The following is a 19,857-nucleotide window of genomic DNA, read 5'->3' as shown; positions in this document are numbered from 1 at the left end:
AATCAGAACAGGAAAGGTTCATACATGTACCTTCTGTATTAAACTAATATGATCTCATGAAAGCAGTGTTTGTGTAGACACCTACAGTTTTACTGTTCTGGCTGGGATGGGTTAACAGGCTACTCAGCAACAGAAGCAAGGGCATCTAATTACATTTAATTCTGCCCTTTAAATCAAAACTATATTGTACCCTTTTAGTTACAAAGTGAGGCAGGTAAAAATATGATGTGCTTCAAAAACCTGTCCCATGGAACCACAAGATTTTGATGTGTAAAGCATTATAAAGCATTTTAAACATTTAGAAGGAAAGAAAACTCAACAGAACAATCTATTTAAGAAAATGTTTTAATTTTTCTTACTTTCTAGTAGCCATTTTCTCATGTGTCTGTTTAAATTCTAAACCAGCAATACAATTTACCCTATAGCCTTTTTGTCTGGAGGAAAAACAAAGTCAAGGAAAAATCTTGGAAAATAAAAGCTTGAGAAGGTACCATTATTCTAAGTAGGCTGTATTATTATTGCTTAAGTAAGATAATGAAACACTCGGGGTTGGAGGAACAGAAGCTGGCATTGAACACTTGGCATTTCCTCTCAGGTTTTGCTGACGTGCCCCCTTGTGGGGAGAGGTTCAGGCCCGTAAACCACTGGCCTTCCATGACAGGCTTTTATTGGGCAAAAGAGATAGTTGTCACAAAACAGCTTTTTGCATGCAAATGTCTTACTTTTCAGTCCCTCCTTAGATATGTGGTGCTCAGTGTATTTTGCATGGATCTCTCCTTTGGGTTGTGGGGAGGATGAAGGAAAGCAGCAAGCTGTAAGGCTCCTGAAGAGATGACACCAGGTGACTAACAGAGTAGTAACAGTGTGGAACTGGCTCCTTCAGCCAGGTCAAAGACTTCAGTTTTAGCACCCTCGTGGAGCAGAGGAAAGCTGCCTTAAAGAAAGCACTACTTGAAAGTTTACTTGTGACAAGAGTAAGAGGACAAAATTCCCTAAAGGACAAGCCACAGGCATGATCATCACTGTAGGAATCACTGCACTGAAGTATTGGCAGGCTCTTAACTCATGTCTTAACTCATGCTATGGTAACACTGAAATAGTTCTGAAAATATCTTCAGGCTTATGTTAAAAGCCTTTTTGTCCCTTCTTGTGAAGTTGATGCACCATCACAACCACAATGCATTTACCTATATGCTGTCCTTGCCCATACCTTGAATTAACTTTATTTATTAAAATGCCAAAAATTCAGGTAATGTGGATCAAAAAATCCATTTTACTGTTATTATGACAGATCTTCAAGTAGTGTAGCAACTCCACTGGAGTTATGAAAACTGAGGCTATTATATTGCATTCAGTGTGAACACAGGGTGAGGAATACCAAACAATGATACCTTGTGATTATTAAACATAGGGTGATAGTCTTCTTCCTCCCTTCAATATAGAAAGCATATTAATTTTCACATAGGAGAGGCAAGCAAATGAACTGTTTCCCCAAAACAGGTAATAGGCTCATGAAACAAACAAATTATTAACTTTTGTTAGAAGTACAAGATAAAATACAAGGACATTAAAGCACAGAGTCTGGTAAAGTGACAGGAGGCTGCTCCACTCTGCTACAGAGAGGAGAGAGAAAGGGCACCCAAAGTGCAACATAAATGGACAGGAAGGAAGATGGCAAGGAAAGAGAAGGGAGGAAGTCTGTACTAACAATGCTTCTATCTGAGATACTAGTGTAAGACACGACAAAATAAACATGGTAGAATCACCTGACATACAATAATCTCTCTAGCAGCAGGTTCTTTCTGTCTCAAATTCTAGAACCCCAAGATCCTCCCTTAGAAAACTGTTCATCATTTCTGGGAGAAGGGGTTATTCTACACTACTTTGTTCCTTATACCTCAGTACACAGCAAAGTCATGTTTCTAATCACTGGATACATCTGTCTGCTTTGTTGCTCCAGACATAAGCAAATTGGAATTGGAGTATGCATAACCTGGCTTCCAGGCGCTGACCCTCACAGCACTCTACAGCGGTATTCTCTCCACTTTCACTGGTGTGGAATCTTCTCTTGAAATGAGAAACTACACAGTACATCAAATAAAACTTGAAAAACAAGTGAGTTGTCTTGAGACGATAGACATGCTTCCGACTTTATGATTTCTATTTCCTTTCAGTTCCATGTAAGACAATTCAGCACTTGAAATACCTGAGAACTGTAAAAGCATTGCAATGTTCACGTCTGTTGCAGCTAACGAAATAAGAATTTTAAAGTCAGTTTTTGGAAGGATTCTGCTCTCTTGTTCAATTATTACATAACAAATTGTACACAAGTGGTATTAGCTTTGGGTCAGAAATAAATTTGGGTAGAATCTCAAGCCTTCCACTGAATCATCTCTGCAAAGATGGCCCATCTTTTCAGCAAGAAGCAGCCTAGGGAAAGCAAAAGAAGATGTCCTGTATTACTTGAGAACAACATGATAACTAAAGTATTAAACACAACAATTATTACTTACCTTTCTTTGGCTAAGAGAACAGACATCCCCACCAGCTTAGCAAACTCATCAGCTGTGAGAGAACCCTTTTCAGATACCTATCAAAAACCAAATTCACAAATAAACTGTGGCATTAGTAGAACAGCAAAATTCTCTCAGCTACTGAATCAGGTCTAGCCTTGTGAAGTGATAAATTGGTAGCAAATCTCTTGAGAAGTGAATTATTTGTTTGCTTTTTTAAAAGTATAACTAATTACAAGTATTTTCCCTTAAAAACATCTCTTCTGTGTCCTGGGAAAATTGCTAAGTATAAAAAAGCAAGAGGAAAAAAAGAGTTACATCTGAAAAAAAATCATATGTTACCCTTTGGATTTTTTTTTAAAGATGCCTTGGAACTAAATGAACTGAAAAAATAGAATAGCTCAGACAGCAGAATACAGTCTCCTTCAGTATTTACACAGCAGAACTATTCTAATTGATTCTGCAAACACTGAAGCCTAAACAAGGAAATAGAAGACCTGTTCAGGGCAGCTCATCAGTGTAGAAATATGTCATCTCAGGTGGAAGAGAAGAATTTGAGTTTTATGGCATTTAAAATACACCCATTGCCTACAGGAAAATCCCCAAACCTTAGTAGTTCACATGACATTATGGCATACTAGAGGAGTAACTAAAAGCCACCATCACGTTCAGCTGACACAAAAGACAGGTTCACTCTTGGGACTCAAAACTTTGGCCCTTTTGTCTCAACCATGCTACTTAATAAAATGAAGGCTTCTCACACATATTGGACATGTGGATGTTCAAAATATTAGATAAATACTACATATGAAGTCTAGACTTATTATTGCATTGAATTTCCCAGATAAACATATTTTATTCCTTAAAAATTAATAATTTTTCCATTTCTCCATTGCTTTAGATTCAAGCAGAGTTGTAAATCCGGATGTAGTTCCCATTTCCTGCTTCCCACATAACTGGGTTGGGAGGGGTCTATTCTGCACCATTCTCAGCAGTTGTCCTTTTACAGAAACACAGATTAAATCAGTCCTAATATGAGATTTTTGGAAGCTAAAAGATCGAATCTGAGTAATGGACGTCAGCTATACAATTGGTGATTACTTATCTTTCCTCCTCAAACCACTACGCTCATCAAGGGTGGTGATGTTGGATTCCTTTGATGTCTGTGTCATTTCCTGTCTTCACCAGCCATTCAAAACCACATCTCTCTCCTGCCTGAAACCCTATGGCTTCCTTTCACTTCTCAGAACTTAATGTATAATGTGCAGTAACATTAAAGTATGGGTGCTTTTGGCCACAAGTCTGACCTCATCTTCCCTTTTCCATACAAGCTAGTCTTCCTTAGTTGAAGCCTCTCGCTTCCATTCTTCTATGGAGCCAAAGTTTCATATTATGAAAATAACAGAAAAAAGGCACCTTGGTAATAAATCCACCATCTGCTACTTTTTGCAGTTGACCTCCTTTGTTATCAAGGAAGGTTTTTCCTTTCTTTTCAAAGACATAAGCACTCTTACTGAAGACAAAAAATATCATTAAAAAACAAAAATAATCAGAAAAAAGCCCTAAAATGGTCTTGATATTTTTCTATAAATTTAAGAAAATAAACTGAAAATATTGTCATATACTGAAAGACTTAAGCATTTAAATGTTGTTGATTTAGAATGGAATCTTTTAAATCACTGTAAGCATTTCTCTTATTTATTTCTCTTATCTAAAAGTCTTTCTGATGAGCAAAAGCTACATGGTGACAATCATGCAAAACACACTGAGCAGACTACTGTGTGTAAAGTGAGGAGGTTTCTGTGATAGCTCTACTTTTTCTTGACTGCCCCCTCTTTGATTTTTACATTTAACTTTGGATACACTGGATCAGCCCCTTCTCAAATGTATGAAAATCAAAAAAATACATTCCACTCAGAAAGATCTGGAAAAATGTAATAAATTATGGGATAACAGGACTGTAAAGTGTCCAGAGGCAGCAAGACCACAAAGGTTTATGACACTGAGCAATTCATTCTATTATCTTCCCTGATGAAACTGGCTTAATTCTATAACACTATTCTCCTACTGAGTGCTCTTCACAGCAGCAAATTTGGCACACATACTATATACTGTTCTATGAAATAAACCCAAACCAAACAACCACGTATATCAACATTTAAGAGCTGTTTCCACTGCCTTCAAGCAGTACAGTATCTGAAGTCCATTTCTGTTAAATTAGGTGCTCAATAAATGACATGAATTTCAGCCTACAGTTCAAGCAGTACAGTATCTGAAGTCCATTTCTGTTAAATTAGGTGCTCAATAAATGATATGAATTTCAGCCTACAGTGCAAAAGATTTGGAGGAAGGCTGAGGTTAATGAAGTTTGAAAAGAGATAAAAAAGTGATTTATTCCTTAAAGAGAAAGTAATGACTAAGATTATTGTCTGCACAGAACTTTGAAGATGAGAAGTGCTATTTAAATATTTCTCTTAGAAGATACAAAGTGGAATGCTTTGTATTTTGAAACCTTAAGAGGAAAATCCATACCTCAAGTTTTTTACCTACTGTGTTTAAATTTCCCTTGCATGGTCTGAACACTGAAGGAAATGAAGTACACTTACTGTCTCTAAAGCAGCAGCTACCATTTCCTCTTCGTTATGAGACTGGAGTTCAATCACCATCACACCACTATCAAATATCCGAAGCCTAAAATCAAAAAAGAGAGTCAAATTAACTAAAAACCTTGTGCACATCACTTATGGTCACGTTTCTAATGCATCCACACCTATAACCACTATAACCACAAATGGGGGAAAAAAACGCCCCCAAACCCAAGCAAGCTCTCTAAGATGAACTTAAACTTAAGAGTGTATTAAAAATCTGAAGAGACAGAAAGGAGCAGGGCATATGTCTAGTCTTGGTTAAACCCTTTTCCAGTCTGAAAAAATTCCAAGTGAAAAAATAACATCTTCCTAGCTAAAAATTAATGTTTTAATGTAGAGTGGATGTTGGTGCATACGGCAGCATCCTTTGAGCAAAGAATAATTTTGTTAAAATACTCACAACAACCACAAAAAAAATCTGCTTCAAATAAAATATTAAATCATCATGGTGTGACCTGTGAGTGCCATGCTTTATAAATGAATCCGTAAAGCTCTTACCTTAGTGGCAATTTCAGTGGTTCTAGCATTTTACAAGCATTTACTAAATCTTCTGGTGACAGCAACTATAAAAACAGTAGAACATTTGTTCACAGCTTGCATATCATATATAACATATATGATGTTATATATAGTATAACATCAAAACAAAGTTTTAGTAGCTGAAGCTATAAAATACACAAGGCTACACGTATTGTTAATTCTTTTTCCTTTCTATTGTGCAGCCTATTTTCTTGGCTTCTATACTCCTTTCTGTTCCTTTACTATGTGTTCTATAATAATCATTCTTGCCTTGTTTACAGAAATGATTGCTGCATTTTGTTTAAAAAAAAATCCCAGAACATTCACCATTCTTTAGCAGTCTCTGACCTTTAAGTTTTGTTTCCAGATAAGTATGGATTTTCCTTTTTACATCGTATCATAAAAAGCAGCATACATTATTACTACTTGTAAAGGACACATAAGTATTGTAAGGAAAATAGAAGGAGAAAGGTAAAAACCCTCTAATTTTAATAAGGAGTGCTGGAGACAAGTAGTATGAGCCATTGGTAGGGAACATTTTTACCTTTAATTTCCCTACAAATGAAGTCCTGTTAGGATATACTGACCAAGAGCAGTATCTCACCTCTAGCCCTCGAGCACGATTCACCAGGCAGTACACTTCAGTCAGAGACATGATCCCCCCTTGCTCCTGTGTTAATGAGCACAAGACTAGTAAGAGAAACAGCATTATCCCAGGAAACTCATAATCTCTACTTGCAAGTGGCTGATTAAACAAGTGAAACAGAGGGGCTAAATGATGGGCCCTAATGGGAAAAAACTAAAGAGGTAAGTTGTACCTTTCACTAGTCATTTTAAAATGCAAAATAGTGACACTACAGCCAAGGACTGTGAATGACTTTGATTTTAAAGCAGAGAATAAATCACAGGAACAAGGAATTTCAATATATTAAATCTATCAATCAATTTACCATCTTTACTTTTCAGAAAAACACAGTTTTCCATTCTGATCACAGTAGGTAGTACATACCTTTCACAAAAATACTGTAGTATATATGCTTTTTAGGAGGAACATAGCCTTTTAAGCTGCAATATGAAATATAACTTTTTGGTGAGAAACCTGTAATCTGCAATAGCTTAAGATAAATTAAAACACGAGATCTTATTATGGGCTGGTAATCTATTTGATAATTCTGTCCTATATTTGCAAAATATATAAATTTTAAGCAGTTTAAAAAGACTCATTACTTTTATTTTCAGCCACTGCCATTTCACTTTATTTAAAGAAAAAAGAAATATTCTGCAGCAAGGGATGAATACAGGGCTGTTCAAACAGAAGAAAGACAACTTGAATAATTTTTTAAATCTCATCAACATTTTGCAAATCAGAAGTTGATGGCGTTAGTCCAAAGAAAAATTCATACTGAATTTTTTTATTCAAAAAGGCAATATATATTCCTGCCATTAACACTGAATAGGAAGCTGAGCTACTAAATCTGCTTTAAAAAGAGGCAGACTACTACAGCCAAAACACACTTACATCAAAATTCAGCAACACATGGAAAATGCTGGTGCAAGGTGTGGTGCTTTACCTCTAAGGGTGTCTGCAGGATTCCAGCCAGTTGCTTTGCCAGTTGCATGTGGTACTCTGTACCAGATCCATACGTTTCCCTCGTAACTGGATTAGCTATACCCATACTGAGTAGGTAGGACTTGAACCTAATGGTCTGAACAAGCAAACAAACAAATAAATTTAAATGTACAGCAGCTAATGAGTGGTTCTGTTTTTTAAAAAGACTTTAAAAATTTCATTACTATAACACAGTTTTGGTGAATAAATCCTCCAGTTTATTACCAATAAAGTTAATTACTAGGCAAAGAGAAGGCAAGACTTCAGAAACAAACCATTTGTTTTTGACCAGCACAGGTAAAAAAATAGAAACATTTATACAAAAACAGTAAAATCATTGCTTCTAAAAAGAGTTAAAAGAAAAATTAACACTAAGCAAGTAAGTTCTACACCAAGTCTAAGGGACTAAACACAACAAGACCAACCAGCAAGGGTTTTTATTAACACTACATTATTAAACATTATTTTTGTTTTTCATAGCAACATTTTTGTAGAATTTAAAAACAAAATTAATTTACCTCATCCTCAGTGATGTCACCTTGTTTTTCTTTAATCTTGTTAGCTATTGACTTGGATAATTCCACCATTTCCTTAGCCTATCAAGAAACATACACCGATAAGTCAACTTCCAGCACAAGAGAAAAAAGTGTGCTTAAAACTGAGAAAAAAGCCTAAGTCTACTTGGCCAAGTGACACATGCTATTCATCCATACCTTCTCCATTAGTTTGCTAAGGTCCTCAAAAGCCTGAAATGAAAAGCAAACAATGCAGATCAGTATAATTACAGCATTCAATTTTATGGACACAGGGAGATGTCTTTGTCCACCTACCCAAGTTATTCATAAGAGCTGCTACCCTTTTAAACGAGTATGTTACAATATGAGATACCATACCTTATTTGTTGACCTTATTAGTTGATACAAATTTACAGCATGTCTCATAATTAAAATAAATTTACAGCATATCTCATAATTAAAATAAACAACAAAGAATGAAGAGGAGAACAAACAATCACATACTTCTCCAGTATATCAATAGCATTTCGGTATGATTTATGATGTCTGTGTGATAGGAAGGGACAATGAGATACTGAGTCCAAGAAAGATTAAACTGTCCAAGTTTATTATGGTCTCTGCAAGGTGGGGGAAGTTTTCTGGGTGGTGATAATATGTTTTATTCCAATAATTAACCCTCCCTCAAGGAGATCTGTTGTTTCTGGCCAGCTGCAAGGCAGCTATAAAGCTACAGATGTACTCCTCCTGACAAGACAACTTTACATTCATCAGTGTTACTTAATTAGTAATGTTACTTAACTAGTAAGAAGCACTCATTTCAAATGAGCAAGGAAGAGAATATCTGAGGGACAAAACCTCTGAAATGTGAGGCAACATTTCTTCATTTAAGTACTCCAATAAAATGCTATGGTCTGAAATACAACAACTCTACAACAACCCACAAAGGGTTTTTAGGCTTAAATAAATCATACTTTAGGAACAGCTGAAGGTATATTGAAATTCTAAACTTTTACTAATGATAAACTAGCATTAAAAAAACGTATTAAAAATGAGAACTAGCAACTCCATTAATGCAACTATATTAAAAAGCAACTCTCTTTTCTCCCACCCTTGTCAACACACATTCATTCAGCCTCCTCACTACTGTCAAATACATGACTACATGCCCAGATGATCAACCTTTTCAAACAACCTTTTTTTGAACAACTGGTATGAGAAAATTTCCTGAACCTTTTAATCTAAAGTTTGCCTGACAGCAGCACCAAAGCCCTCCAGCCAGAAGAAGGTTCAGTTACACTGTCAAATGGCCAGAGAATCATCTTGCCTACAGCTTCTACCACTGCCTCTATGTCATTTCTGCCTTACTCTAACCCCCCACTAGAAAGACACACTTTAGCAGTGTTTTTGCAGGAAAACCCCACTATTCCCATATACCTTTAGATGCCTTATGTAGAAACTTACTGGTCAGGGATTCAACATGCAAAGAACAAAAGGAGATGCCTCTAGAAATAGACAGGGTTTGCTTTTCACCTCCTGATAGTAGTGCTGGTGTTTCTCCACTGACTGGACAAGTTTACCCCCCTAACACTTGGTACCTGAGTTAGATATCCAAAATTAAGTGGTACACAGGGAGAAAAGAAAATATATCACTCTGTAACAACAATTTACCACTAACAAAACAAAAGCTTCTGTTTGGAATACTTCTGACTCCCTAATCTGCCAAACTGAATAATTTACAATAGATTTCCCAATCTCTAGTGTAAATCAAAGTCCTGCTACTCTACTTGTATATGATATCTACAAAAAGTTTTCTGACAGGGCTTTTCCCAGCTTATTTCTAATCTCTATACCTGCATGAAAACAACATTCATCAAAAGAACCCCCGATTTAGCTAAATAAACAGTATGCTGTGTCTAACTCCTCCTCTGCCTGACTCACCCGGGGCAGGCCTGGAAACAAATGGGAATGTGCACACACCTAACAGGAACTTCCTCAGATAAACAAAAGGCTAAAGAACTGGATTCTTATCAGCACTGAACAGCAGATGCAGGAAGCCTTTTCCTGGAAGCCAGGGCACTACTTTTTAAATTAAGTCATTTATAACATTTAAAGCTGGAGGAAGGCAGGATCACAAGTCATGGTTTTCCTCTGCTCATACAACATATATAAATGGATTTCTTTCACTCTCTGACAAAGCTACTAAAGGAAAAAATATGCAGACAATGCCTTTTGAACTATACACCCACGCATGTAACCACAATACCTTCTGAACTACACACAAAACCTCATTCAGTACATTCCTCACAGACAGAAACCAAGAAAGTTTAATACTCCCAGTATCTGAAACAGCACATGGCCTACAAAGGTACTTTAATTTTCATAAGTATTAGAGTAGGGAATGCCTTTTTCTTGTGACACACTGAAACCCATAAAGCTTTGCCACAAGAACAAATCTGCTGCATGTAGTTTATGAGTACTTTTGTATCAATCTCTACTACCAAGACAGAATCAGACTATTTGTGAGGGTATTGCTCTCAGATATATATAGGAAGAAATTAAATGCCTCCGCTGTCCATCAGTATTGATCTGGAATTCAACTATTGTGCTGGTTCTATGGAAAAGAATGATCTCCATCTAGGCCAGGTATTACGCAAAATACTTGTAATATCTTGTTGATGCCTGGACTGCAAATCATTTTACTGTAATTATAAGCTTAAATGTAACATCTAAAAACCTGACTATAAGGAGAAAATCTAGCTTCTAATTATGTGCAGACATTTGGATCAGCATATTCTGCTTAATATGTATTGAATTTTTAATTGAAACCAAAATTAGTTTAATAAATACACATAGTTTGTTTCAAAGAACAATCTTCTTGAAATTAATTGTTTAAATTAACTACAATTACATATATTGATAAGCAAGTTAAACAAAATAAATAACTGTATGCTGTACACTCTTAATCAATTCAAGGCTTCTCAACAAAAACAGTAAATAGTCTCATCTGCCCCTGAAAGAAATTGTGAATGAATGTAAATAGTTCAGACAGGTGGTTGACCTTTAAACTTTGAAAGTACCTACCTCGGAAATGTTTTTGTCAGTCTCTTTTCTTTTTTCTTCTAATTTCCTTTCAATACCTACAATTCCTACAGCCCTTATTCTTCCTGCCTAAAAAAACAAAAAAAAAATAAACCAACAAGGAAAGAGTCAAAATAGGAAATGCTAACTTTTCTCATTGGCCTCCCTGTGAAAATTAGAGGACTGGAAATATTCCCCCAAACAGGAGATACCATTCATACAATACTTCATGCATTTCTTGACTGTATTTTTTAAATTACTGTAAAAAAAAAAAAAAAGAAATTTGAACCATGTATGAATTTGCTCTACTAGACAAGTAATGATATTGATAGTATATTGAAGCCATTAATATGGCTTAATATCCAAACTGAGTATTTCCAGCTCATCTCAATTCTAGCCTCTCATATGAACATCCATACTAGAACTTTGGAAATACCTGAGTGTATTACTTCAAGAAATCCAGCGTGAAGAAACAGAAACATAGAAACTCAATGCTAAGTACAGTCTAATTTGCCTTCCCCAGAGGTATTAGAATGTGGGCAATGGTGAAACTTTTTCCAGACGCTAAATGTGCTCTAAAAAGGCTGGTACCTAAGTGGCAGCAGTGCCAGTCCTCTCATCTCTGACTGAAAGCTTAGCATTGGTGTTAATGAGTTGCTATGACTTAAGTAGAGGTAAGGCGTTTTGATTAGATTCTTCATGCATTACTCCAAACGCAGCTGTGTATACAGGTACTACATTTACCAAAGGGAGCATACAGGATTTCATATTGAGCAATCTTTAAATCAACCTATTTCACTCATAAAATGCTATATATTCATATATTCAGCATATTAATATATAGAAACAACATCTACATGTTTCTCAGAGTTAATTACTTAGAAGTATGTAGGCAGATAAAGGTTATATGACATTTTCCATAACAACTGTCCTTTTCAAATACACGTTTAAATAAAACATATATTGGTTTCAAAGAGTTATATAAAAATCACATTATACATCTGACTTCCAGCCACAAAAAATAAACCAGGAATCACAATTAAGACAAAAATTTGTCCAGCATTATTGGACCTCACATGCTGAATAAAAGTATATGCAAATAAATATTGTAGTTGCACAGTTATATGTGTGTGAATAACTAAAAGAAACAAAAAAAAAGAGCTCATTATTTAAGCACACTCAAGAAAGAGAGGCACCTGTGTTCTATCAGGTCAAAAATGCAAAGGAGAAACTAATTTATGACAGTGAGAAAACAGGCAAATTAAAGCTAAATTAATGCACATGCCCATAATGTTGGTTGGAGGCACATGCTGGATGTGGTATATGGGCGTGGCAATAAGTAGCAGTACACAGATCCTGCTCAGAAGCTCTGCACATACCTGTGAATCCTTGTTAACTTGCATGGCCTGACCAGTGGGCATGCTCTCCCATCTCCTTTGTGTGATTTCTTCTGATAATCGTCTGTAGAACTGCAACCATTAAAGAGTGACAACAGATATTTAATGAACTGTGCAGAGTATCTCTCTGTATTTTTAGCATCTTGGTGATGAAATAAACTTTACTAAGCATTGAGACAAAACATGGTAACACCTACACAACCATGGTACAGAACTCGTTATATGGAAATTCTTAATGTTCAGTCTTCAAAAGCATTCACATTAGAAGAGGAGCCATGTAGTCACTAAGTAGTTTATTGTAAAATATTTCTTCAGCTATTCAAAATGTCCCAAACCATGTGTTAAATGTTGAGGTATAATCAAAGGCATGTTTTTAAAGGAAGGAAAGTTGAGCAATCCAATTGCTATTGATCTGCTAATTCAACCATATAAAAACAACCACAGAAATCAATGTTTATTGCTAATATCAGAAGGTGGCATTAGTTAACATTAAGTGTATCCCACTGACCTCTATTCAGAAAGAAAATCTATCCTACCCTTTTTGTTGTTCAGCTTTATAGGAAAGCATTATGAAGTCATAAAGAAAGGCTGGGGTTTAACTAATGTGCTAGGCAACCAGTAAGCGGAGCAAGTTTGATTTTCAGACACAACATTAAAATAAATATGATTATGATTGAGAAAAACACATTTATACTATGCATAAACCTATAGTCATCATAATCTGAAAACTGCTCACAAAGAAATGAAAGTGAGTCTGATCAAATACATGAATTTTTAGACATTTCTAACTAATTTGAGTTGCAAATCTTATTTTCTGCAGTGAACCAGTACCGCTTTTTCCACAGTACAAAGTTAAAGTTCTCAGTCTCATCAAATGAGGATCTTCCACTGTGAAATTTCTTTACACAGTGCAATTTCTTTGGTTTTCATGATAAGCTTTTTTTAAAGACTATATTACATTTTCCCTAGAATGCTCAAAGCCTTTGGGATTTGGTGTAGGTTAAAAAAAATTACACAGTGTAAAATAAACAAAAGTTCTGGGGCAAAAAACAGTGTTCAGCAATAAAATTAGATAATTAGGAATAAGTTGTATGATTCCTGTTCAATAGAGGGTTAGGTAGAAATGAACATCTTTTACTCTGTTAAACACTTAACAGATTTCAGAGATGTCATTTTGGAAAATCCTATGTTCAGTTTAGTAGATAAGCAAAGAAAGTATAAGATTATAGTAAACATCCTAAAATGAGAACCAGCCTAGTAATGCCTCTTGACATTTTTGGAAATCTATTTGCAGTATTTAATGGAAGTATAGAACATGGGAGGCTCATAGTGTTTGTCTCCCAAAAAGAAGTACTGAAAAAGCTCTACCTCAAAAGTAAACATGGAAAGATCATGGGAAATTATCACTAACACAGCAAGAGGAGAAAAGCATGTCCAACAACCTGAGTGTGCTTGGCATCCATGGTACAAGACTTACCTCAATCTGCCCATGCTCTTTGAAAGAAAGCTTGATGTACGAATATTTGCTGCTTTGGAATGGACCAGGCTCTTTGTTTGAAGAAGCAGGATGAAGATGAACCACTATTTTAGCACTATGGAAAAGGTAAAGGAAAGAGAAGATATTTCTGTAATATTTAAATAAACCATTTCTGCATCAAAGTTAGCCATTTCATCGAAATCTCTATTAACTATATCACATAATAGCTAAAGATCATAGAAGAATGCTTTATATTTATGCATCAATATTTAAAATATTTTGATGAAGTAGATCTTGTATAAAAACTACAACAGCCTTTAAAGCAAAAAAAAAAAAATTAAATTTAAATTTAAAATGTACCTGCCATTAATTCTTTAGAAATGAACATAACAAATTTTAAAATTTTAATCAATAATTTCTAAAAAACCTTTTAGCTAGGATAAAAACTGATTGCCAAGTTGTAATTTAATTTGGCATTAGTTATTGCAGGTCAAAAGCCAAAATATGCTAACTTTGACACAGGAAAACAAAAGGTCTCAATATTATGTATAACCTATCCCACTTCTATATGTCACTTGTGGACACTGTGTGTGAACTTATCCAAAACAAACATTCAAAGCTAACATGCATGAAAATAACAGTCTAAAATGACACCTACTACCAAAACAAACCTTGGGAGAGCAGGAAAATTAACAGACTGCTATCACAACATGACTGCAAGTTCTCCATTCCCATCTCATTTTACTGATAATCTTTGCATTGGTCTTTATTTACTTCTCCAGCATTAGTGAACGAACTGATTGCTTCTGAATACCTCCAGCATATTACCTTGCCAATCTGACTGTATGCTGCAAGTAGATGTTAATTGTGTATGTATTTCTCCAGCCAATTTTTTTTCTCTCTTTAGAAACTTAAAATCATAGAATTGTTTATGTCAGAGAAGACCTCTAAAATCATCAGTAGTGATTACAAGACAGGTAGCAAACAAATCACATCAGTCATGACTCTCTTACACATTTGACCTCAGTGGTCCATTTGAGTGTCAGCATGGAAACTTAAGATTGCAAACAGAACCTACCATGAATTAATCTATAACATTGGGTACCTCACATAACATGCATGTGAAAGGATCCACCTGAAAATGACAATGAGGATGGCCATACCTCTTTCCTATCCCAGCTGCTTGCTCTTCAATAAATACTATCTGAGACAGAGGTACAGCAATGCAGCACTCCTGCAACAAACACGACAAACATAGGTGAATTAAACCATAACTTGTCTATTCATTCTCTAAACCCAAGTGTTCTCTTTCCCCATTTCACACACAGTATGGATATATACAGGTGCTGCCTGTAGCACTCGATATGAAATATGATGGTAACAACAGAAACCATGTATTACAGTGAAATATATGTAGAAAAGTAACAACAACAAAAAAAGTTCTAGTTAATTAAAAAACCTCAACAAAATTAAGTGTCAATCTGTCAACTTTAAAAATCTCAAGCTAGATTCATAGAAGGGAGCATGAGATTTAAACAAATCTTTAGATATAATTTAAACATAATTTAAATTAATTTAAACATAATTTAAACACTAAAATTTCCACACTACTGCACTCCTTATCTCTGTAGGTGCACAAAACTCACAGGTTCTTGACATTTTTGCATTGATGTTACTTTGGGAACTAAAAAAATATCCAAACACACCATTCTTTTAAAATGCTGAATATCTAAAATCTACACTATTGTCTGAATGCAACAGGAATTTTTTCCATCCATCCTATGGTGAAGGACTTAATCCAGCAGTTGATGCATCTCACCACACATTTACTGGACTGTACTTTAAACAAAAGCAAGAAACAAGGCTGTATCCATCTGTTGGAAACTAATCTATCCCAGGCTAAACTCCTTCTGAGTTTGCATTTGAGACAGAAGTTGCCACAGGAATTATTCAAAACATCTAATAAGTTACCTGGTCTTGTTCTGGTGAACATCCTCTGAGAACATCATCCACCACACAACACCTAGGTGACTGACACGGTCACACAACATGCAGAAAACATGGTTTGCATTCCCTCTCTGAACTTCTCTCTTCCACCTGCCACTTCCTAGCACCAGTTTACAATAGACACTGTTACAGGGCCCTCTCAATCCCTACTACCAAAATTGTTCCTCTTTGTTTGTATGGAGTAGTTAAATTCCCATTAAATTTGAGAGCAGGGAAATATACGCAGGAACACCAACTAATAAGTAAATCTAATTAGGGAAAAAAAAAACTGGGTTGTACTTTCTTTTCTAAAAATTCTTATTGCAAGCTATCTAGGCTCTTCTATGACTCTAGTTTCTAAAGCCACTACAAACAGTTAATGTTTGCAAAACAGCCACAAAGTTCTGGACACTTTAAAAGATAGGCAATATGACACTTCTGCTAAAAAGGGTTTTGAAAATGACAAAAAGAGTTCAACTATACATATGTATACTATGTGCACTGTCAAAGTGACTGATTAATTTAGCTCCAAGATAGAAAGTTATGAACATATTTTAAGTACAACGACTTAGAATCACTCCTTCCTGATGAGAGATGCTACAGGAAGGGATAAAAAAACCAGAAATGTGTTAAATATGCTGTGTGTTTATTTGAATTTTGTCTTCTAATGCTTCATGCTCACATTATGCATGATTTTATAATTTAAAAATTTGTACAAATCTAGCTATGTAACAAACTTTACAGAATTTGTTTTTTAAACACTGTTTAACTGCAGATAGCATGTAAAAACAGCAGCTATAGGACCCAGCTGTCTGTTTCTGTAAGATATGGTAACCTAATGACATGTGCCCCATTAATTATTATACATTGTTGACACAGTAAGAAGGGGACTCTACAAATTTTTTCTAGGTGATCTAGCTAAGGTTTCTAAGTCTGATGTTAAACCACAGCTGAGCTTAGACAATAGCTTACCAAGACAACAAAAGGGCACCATGTTCCCCATGTTTCAGTACTGAGAGCTTGAAAATGAATCAGCTTTATTTACCCCACTAACAAAGTTATTCCATCTTCCAATCAGAACTGGGTAATTTTTGCCCATCTCCAGGCCACATTTCTGCCTGTTCTGTTAATCAAGCCTGAGCTTTTCAGAATATTTGCTGAGTTAAATTAATGTTAAAATAAAATTATTTTCCTTCTTCTCCAAGGTTTTCCTCTGCTGATTTAACAAGTTCAATGACCTTGGAAGAGTAGAAGAAATCACATGGCCTAGGAGCAGATGGAGAAATCAGGGAAAAGAGACAACTGTTATCTTTTTGTTGGAAAAGAGCATGGCGTTCAGTCCTAAGACTTGATGAAGCCATAATGCCCAATGTTACTGCAAGCCTGCAAAAAGTTCAAGTGAGAAGATGAGACACAGTGGCTGTTGTAGTACATGCTCAGCTCTCAAAATACCATGCTGATGAAGAAATATAAAGTGATTAACACAGAGTTTAGCATGTTATCTCATGAGATAACGTGATGGCTGTGCAAAAAAGCCCCATGTTAATTTATATAGAGCAGCTCGTGGTCTGGACAATGAAGCCCTAACTTGTGTAACAGTAACCCCAACATGGGTAACAGCTCTTCAAACGTTTTGAAAAAAATGTGAATTAAAAATAGGTCTACAGTTCCTGCAAATAATCCCTTAAGAAAAAAAATCATACTACTCTGCCAAATTAAGACCACCCTTGGTGACATTGCCTTCAGAGTGCTCTTAGTAGCTCCCTGCTTTGAAACAAGGATGTGATATTTGCTAGGGGTCAGCCTTTGAATGTGAGAGGTGCTTAAGGTGCTCTTACACAAAAGCCCAGTGGAACAAAATTTGCTTTTGAAAAGTTGTTATCTGAACGTGCTCTGTCTAAACTTTGACTTCCAGGGTTAAAATTCTCAATTATTGTGTCCAAAACAAGCATAATCCAACCTGGTCTGAGGAAGACTTCTCCTCCAATTGCATCTGTAGAGTGGTGCCCATTGTCACAGTCTGTGCTTAGAGCTTTATGTGTTTGTGGTCTCTTTCTCCCACTGAATGACATACAGAAGACAATGGTGGGACTTACATGATTCTTCTGGTCCCTCCAGATCAGTCTGTGTGTGCTCAGCAGTAAAACTCCACTATCGAATTTCACCTGGGCAGGAAAAATAAAACAGATCAACAATACATTGAACCAGTAAGTTACATAAATACCGGTCTTGGAAACATTACACCTTACCACAACAAAGCAATCAGATTTAACAAGCCAGTATTTTGAGAACACTCCCTTTTTTCCAGAAAACAAAATATATGAAGTTTAGGAAACAATGGAGAAAAATAGTATAAAATGATTAGATGGATAAACACAAACTTCCTTTTTCAAGTGCATAAACTTTCCCCCCGGAAATCCTGAGGGATCCTCCCTCCATATACTCTGCAAGATATACTAAAGTTTTTAAATGTATTTTAAACAGGGCTACTGGCTTTGGAACATTCACTATATGCTGACAAAGAAGGTAGAACTTATGCAAAAAAGCAAAGCCACCTAATAAAAAGGTGCTGCACACAGTCTGAAGTTTTCCATCCTGTTACACAGGAGTATTGCTTCTATCTGTGTTGCTATTGAAAAGCTCTGTACTTATCAGACAGCAAACAGTACCTGGAAAATCTGCATTTGCAAATTGCTTCCTACTTGTAAAATAGGAGGCATGTGTTCACAGCTTTTTGTGAGGGCATGCAATTACCATGGTGTAGAAAAAGGGAGAGATCAAGAGTCAGTCCAGCAGTGAAATGAAGTAATAAACAGGATGGCTCAGACAAGAGGAGAGGGTATGTCAGCACCCAGGATGGCTCAAGTGTGAATAGTGTGTCATGCCCTGTACCACACCAAAGCCAGGGCTCAGCCCCATACAGGAGTGACATCCTGAGCAGAGTGACACCGCCTACACACTCTGCGGAGGTCCCAACCCTCACCCCTTGCCACATTGTCCAAGGCCTTTCTCACAGAATCAATCAAGTTGGAAAAGCCCTCTGAGATCATCGGGTCCAACCTATGACACAAAATCTTTCCTTAAACAGCTCCAGAGACGGTGACTCCACCACCTCCCAGGGCAATCCATTGCAATGTCTAATTTCTGTCAAGAAATTCGTCCTAACGGCCAACCTAAACTTCCCCTAGCACAGCTTACGGCTGCTTCCTCTTTTCCTGTCACTTGTTGCCTGGAAGAAGAGACTGGCCCCAACCTGGCTCTACCTCCTTTCAGGCAGTTGCAGAGAGCAGTAAGGACCCCCCAGAGCCTGCTCTTCTCCAGGCTAAAAATGCCAGCCCCTTCAGCTGCTCTTCCTAAGACTTGTGCTCCAGAGCGTTCCCCAGTCCTCCTCTGGACCCGCTCCAGCACCTCAATGTCTGTCCCGAGCCAAGGGGCCCGGAACTGAACCCAGGATTCGGGGCGCGGCCTCACCCGTGCCGAGCACAAGGCGACAATCCCTGCCCTGCTCCTGCTGCCCACACTGTTGCTGCTACAGGCCAGGATGCCATTGTCCTTCTTGGCTACCTGGGCACACTCTGGCTTCACATTCAGCTGCTGTGGACCAGCACAGCCCCTCGAAGCCTGCAACTCCGCCCTAATCTCCCCACAGAGACAAACCCTGCCAGACCCTGGCGCAGAACGCCCTCCCACACCCCCGATCGATGCTCCGCCTGCAGCCCGAGCCCTTCACACTCTGCGTCGCGACCCTCACCCAGCACCGCCCGCACCCACAGCCCTGCCACCCCCCTTGCCCGGGGCCCACGGCCGCGTCCTTTGCCCTCCTCCCCCGCCCCGGCTGTGCCACCAGGCCCCGCGCGGAGCGGCTCCAGCTCCCGTCACCTTCTCCTCCCCGTCGCTGAGGCGCACGCCGCGCTGCTGGACCACCAGCGTCTCGCCCAGCTCCAGCAGCCCGGTGGTCCACGAGAACCTGTCCATGGCCGCCCTTCCCCTCCGCACCGGGCCGCAGCACTGGGCGTGCAGGGACCGTGTGCGGCTGACCCGCGCCCTCTAGCGGCGGCCCGGGCAGCGGCCGCCATGTTCTCCGCTGGGGAGCGGCGGGAGGGCAGCGCCGCCCG

At 37.5% G+C, this 19,857-nt stretch overlaps 1 protein-coding gene across 1 annotated transcript; it reads right to left on the bottom strand.

The window, feature by feature from the left end:
• Positions 1 to 329: 329 nt before the first annotated feature.
• Positions 330 to 19,736, bottom strand: VPS36 (vacuolar protein sorting 36 homolog). The gene is made up of 14 exons (XM_021526602.3): positions 19,622 to 19,736; positions 17,839 to 17,907; positions 14,920 to 14,990; positions 13,757 to 13,871; positions 12,262 to 12,351; positions 10,886 to 10,972; positions 8,003 to 8,035; positions 7,808 to 7,885; positions 7,252 to 7,386; positions 6,285 to 6,350; positions 5,660 to 5,724; positions 5,120 to 5,204; positions 2,514 to 2,590; positions 330 to 2,430 (listed from the first exon to the last, which is right to left on the bottom strand). The coding sequence occupies exons 1-14, from the start codon at positions 19,715 to 19,717 to the stop codon at positions 2,337 to 2,339; spliced, it is 1,161 nt and encodes a 386-aa protein (XP_021382277.1). The 5' UTR covers positions 19,718 to 19,736; the 3' UTR covers positions 330 to 2,336.
• Between the last annotated feature and the right edge of the window lie 121 nt (positions 19,737 to 19,857).

This window comes from Lonchura striata, chromosome 1 (assembly GCF_050655825.1).
Source record: "Lonchura striata isolate lonStrDom1 chromosome 1, ASM5065582v1, whole genome shotgun sequence".
Lineage (NCBI taxonomy): Eukaryota > Metazoa > Chordata > Aves > Passeriformes > Estrildidae > Lonchura > Lonchura striata.
This window is presented reverse-complemented; position numbering and strand designations above follow the sequence as displayed.

Bases quoted from the DNA above. Each gene is read 5' to 3' on its own strand.
- VPS36 (XM_021526602.3), bottom strand. From the start codon at position 19,717: ATGGACAGGTTCTCGTGGACCACCGGGCTGCTGGAGCTGGGCGAGACG. The intron at 7,886-8,002 runs GTATGGATGAAT...GTTTCTTGATAG, and splicing joins TTAGCAAACTAATGGAGAAG to GCTAAGGAAATGGTGGAATT. The intron at 7,387-7,807 runs GTAAATTAATTT...TTGCTTGTTCAG, and splicing joins GTGACATCACTGAGGATGAG to ACCATTAGGTTCAAGTCCTA.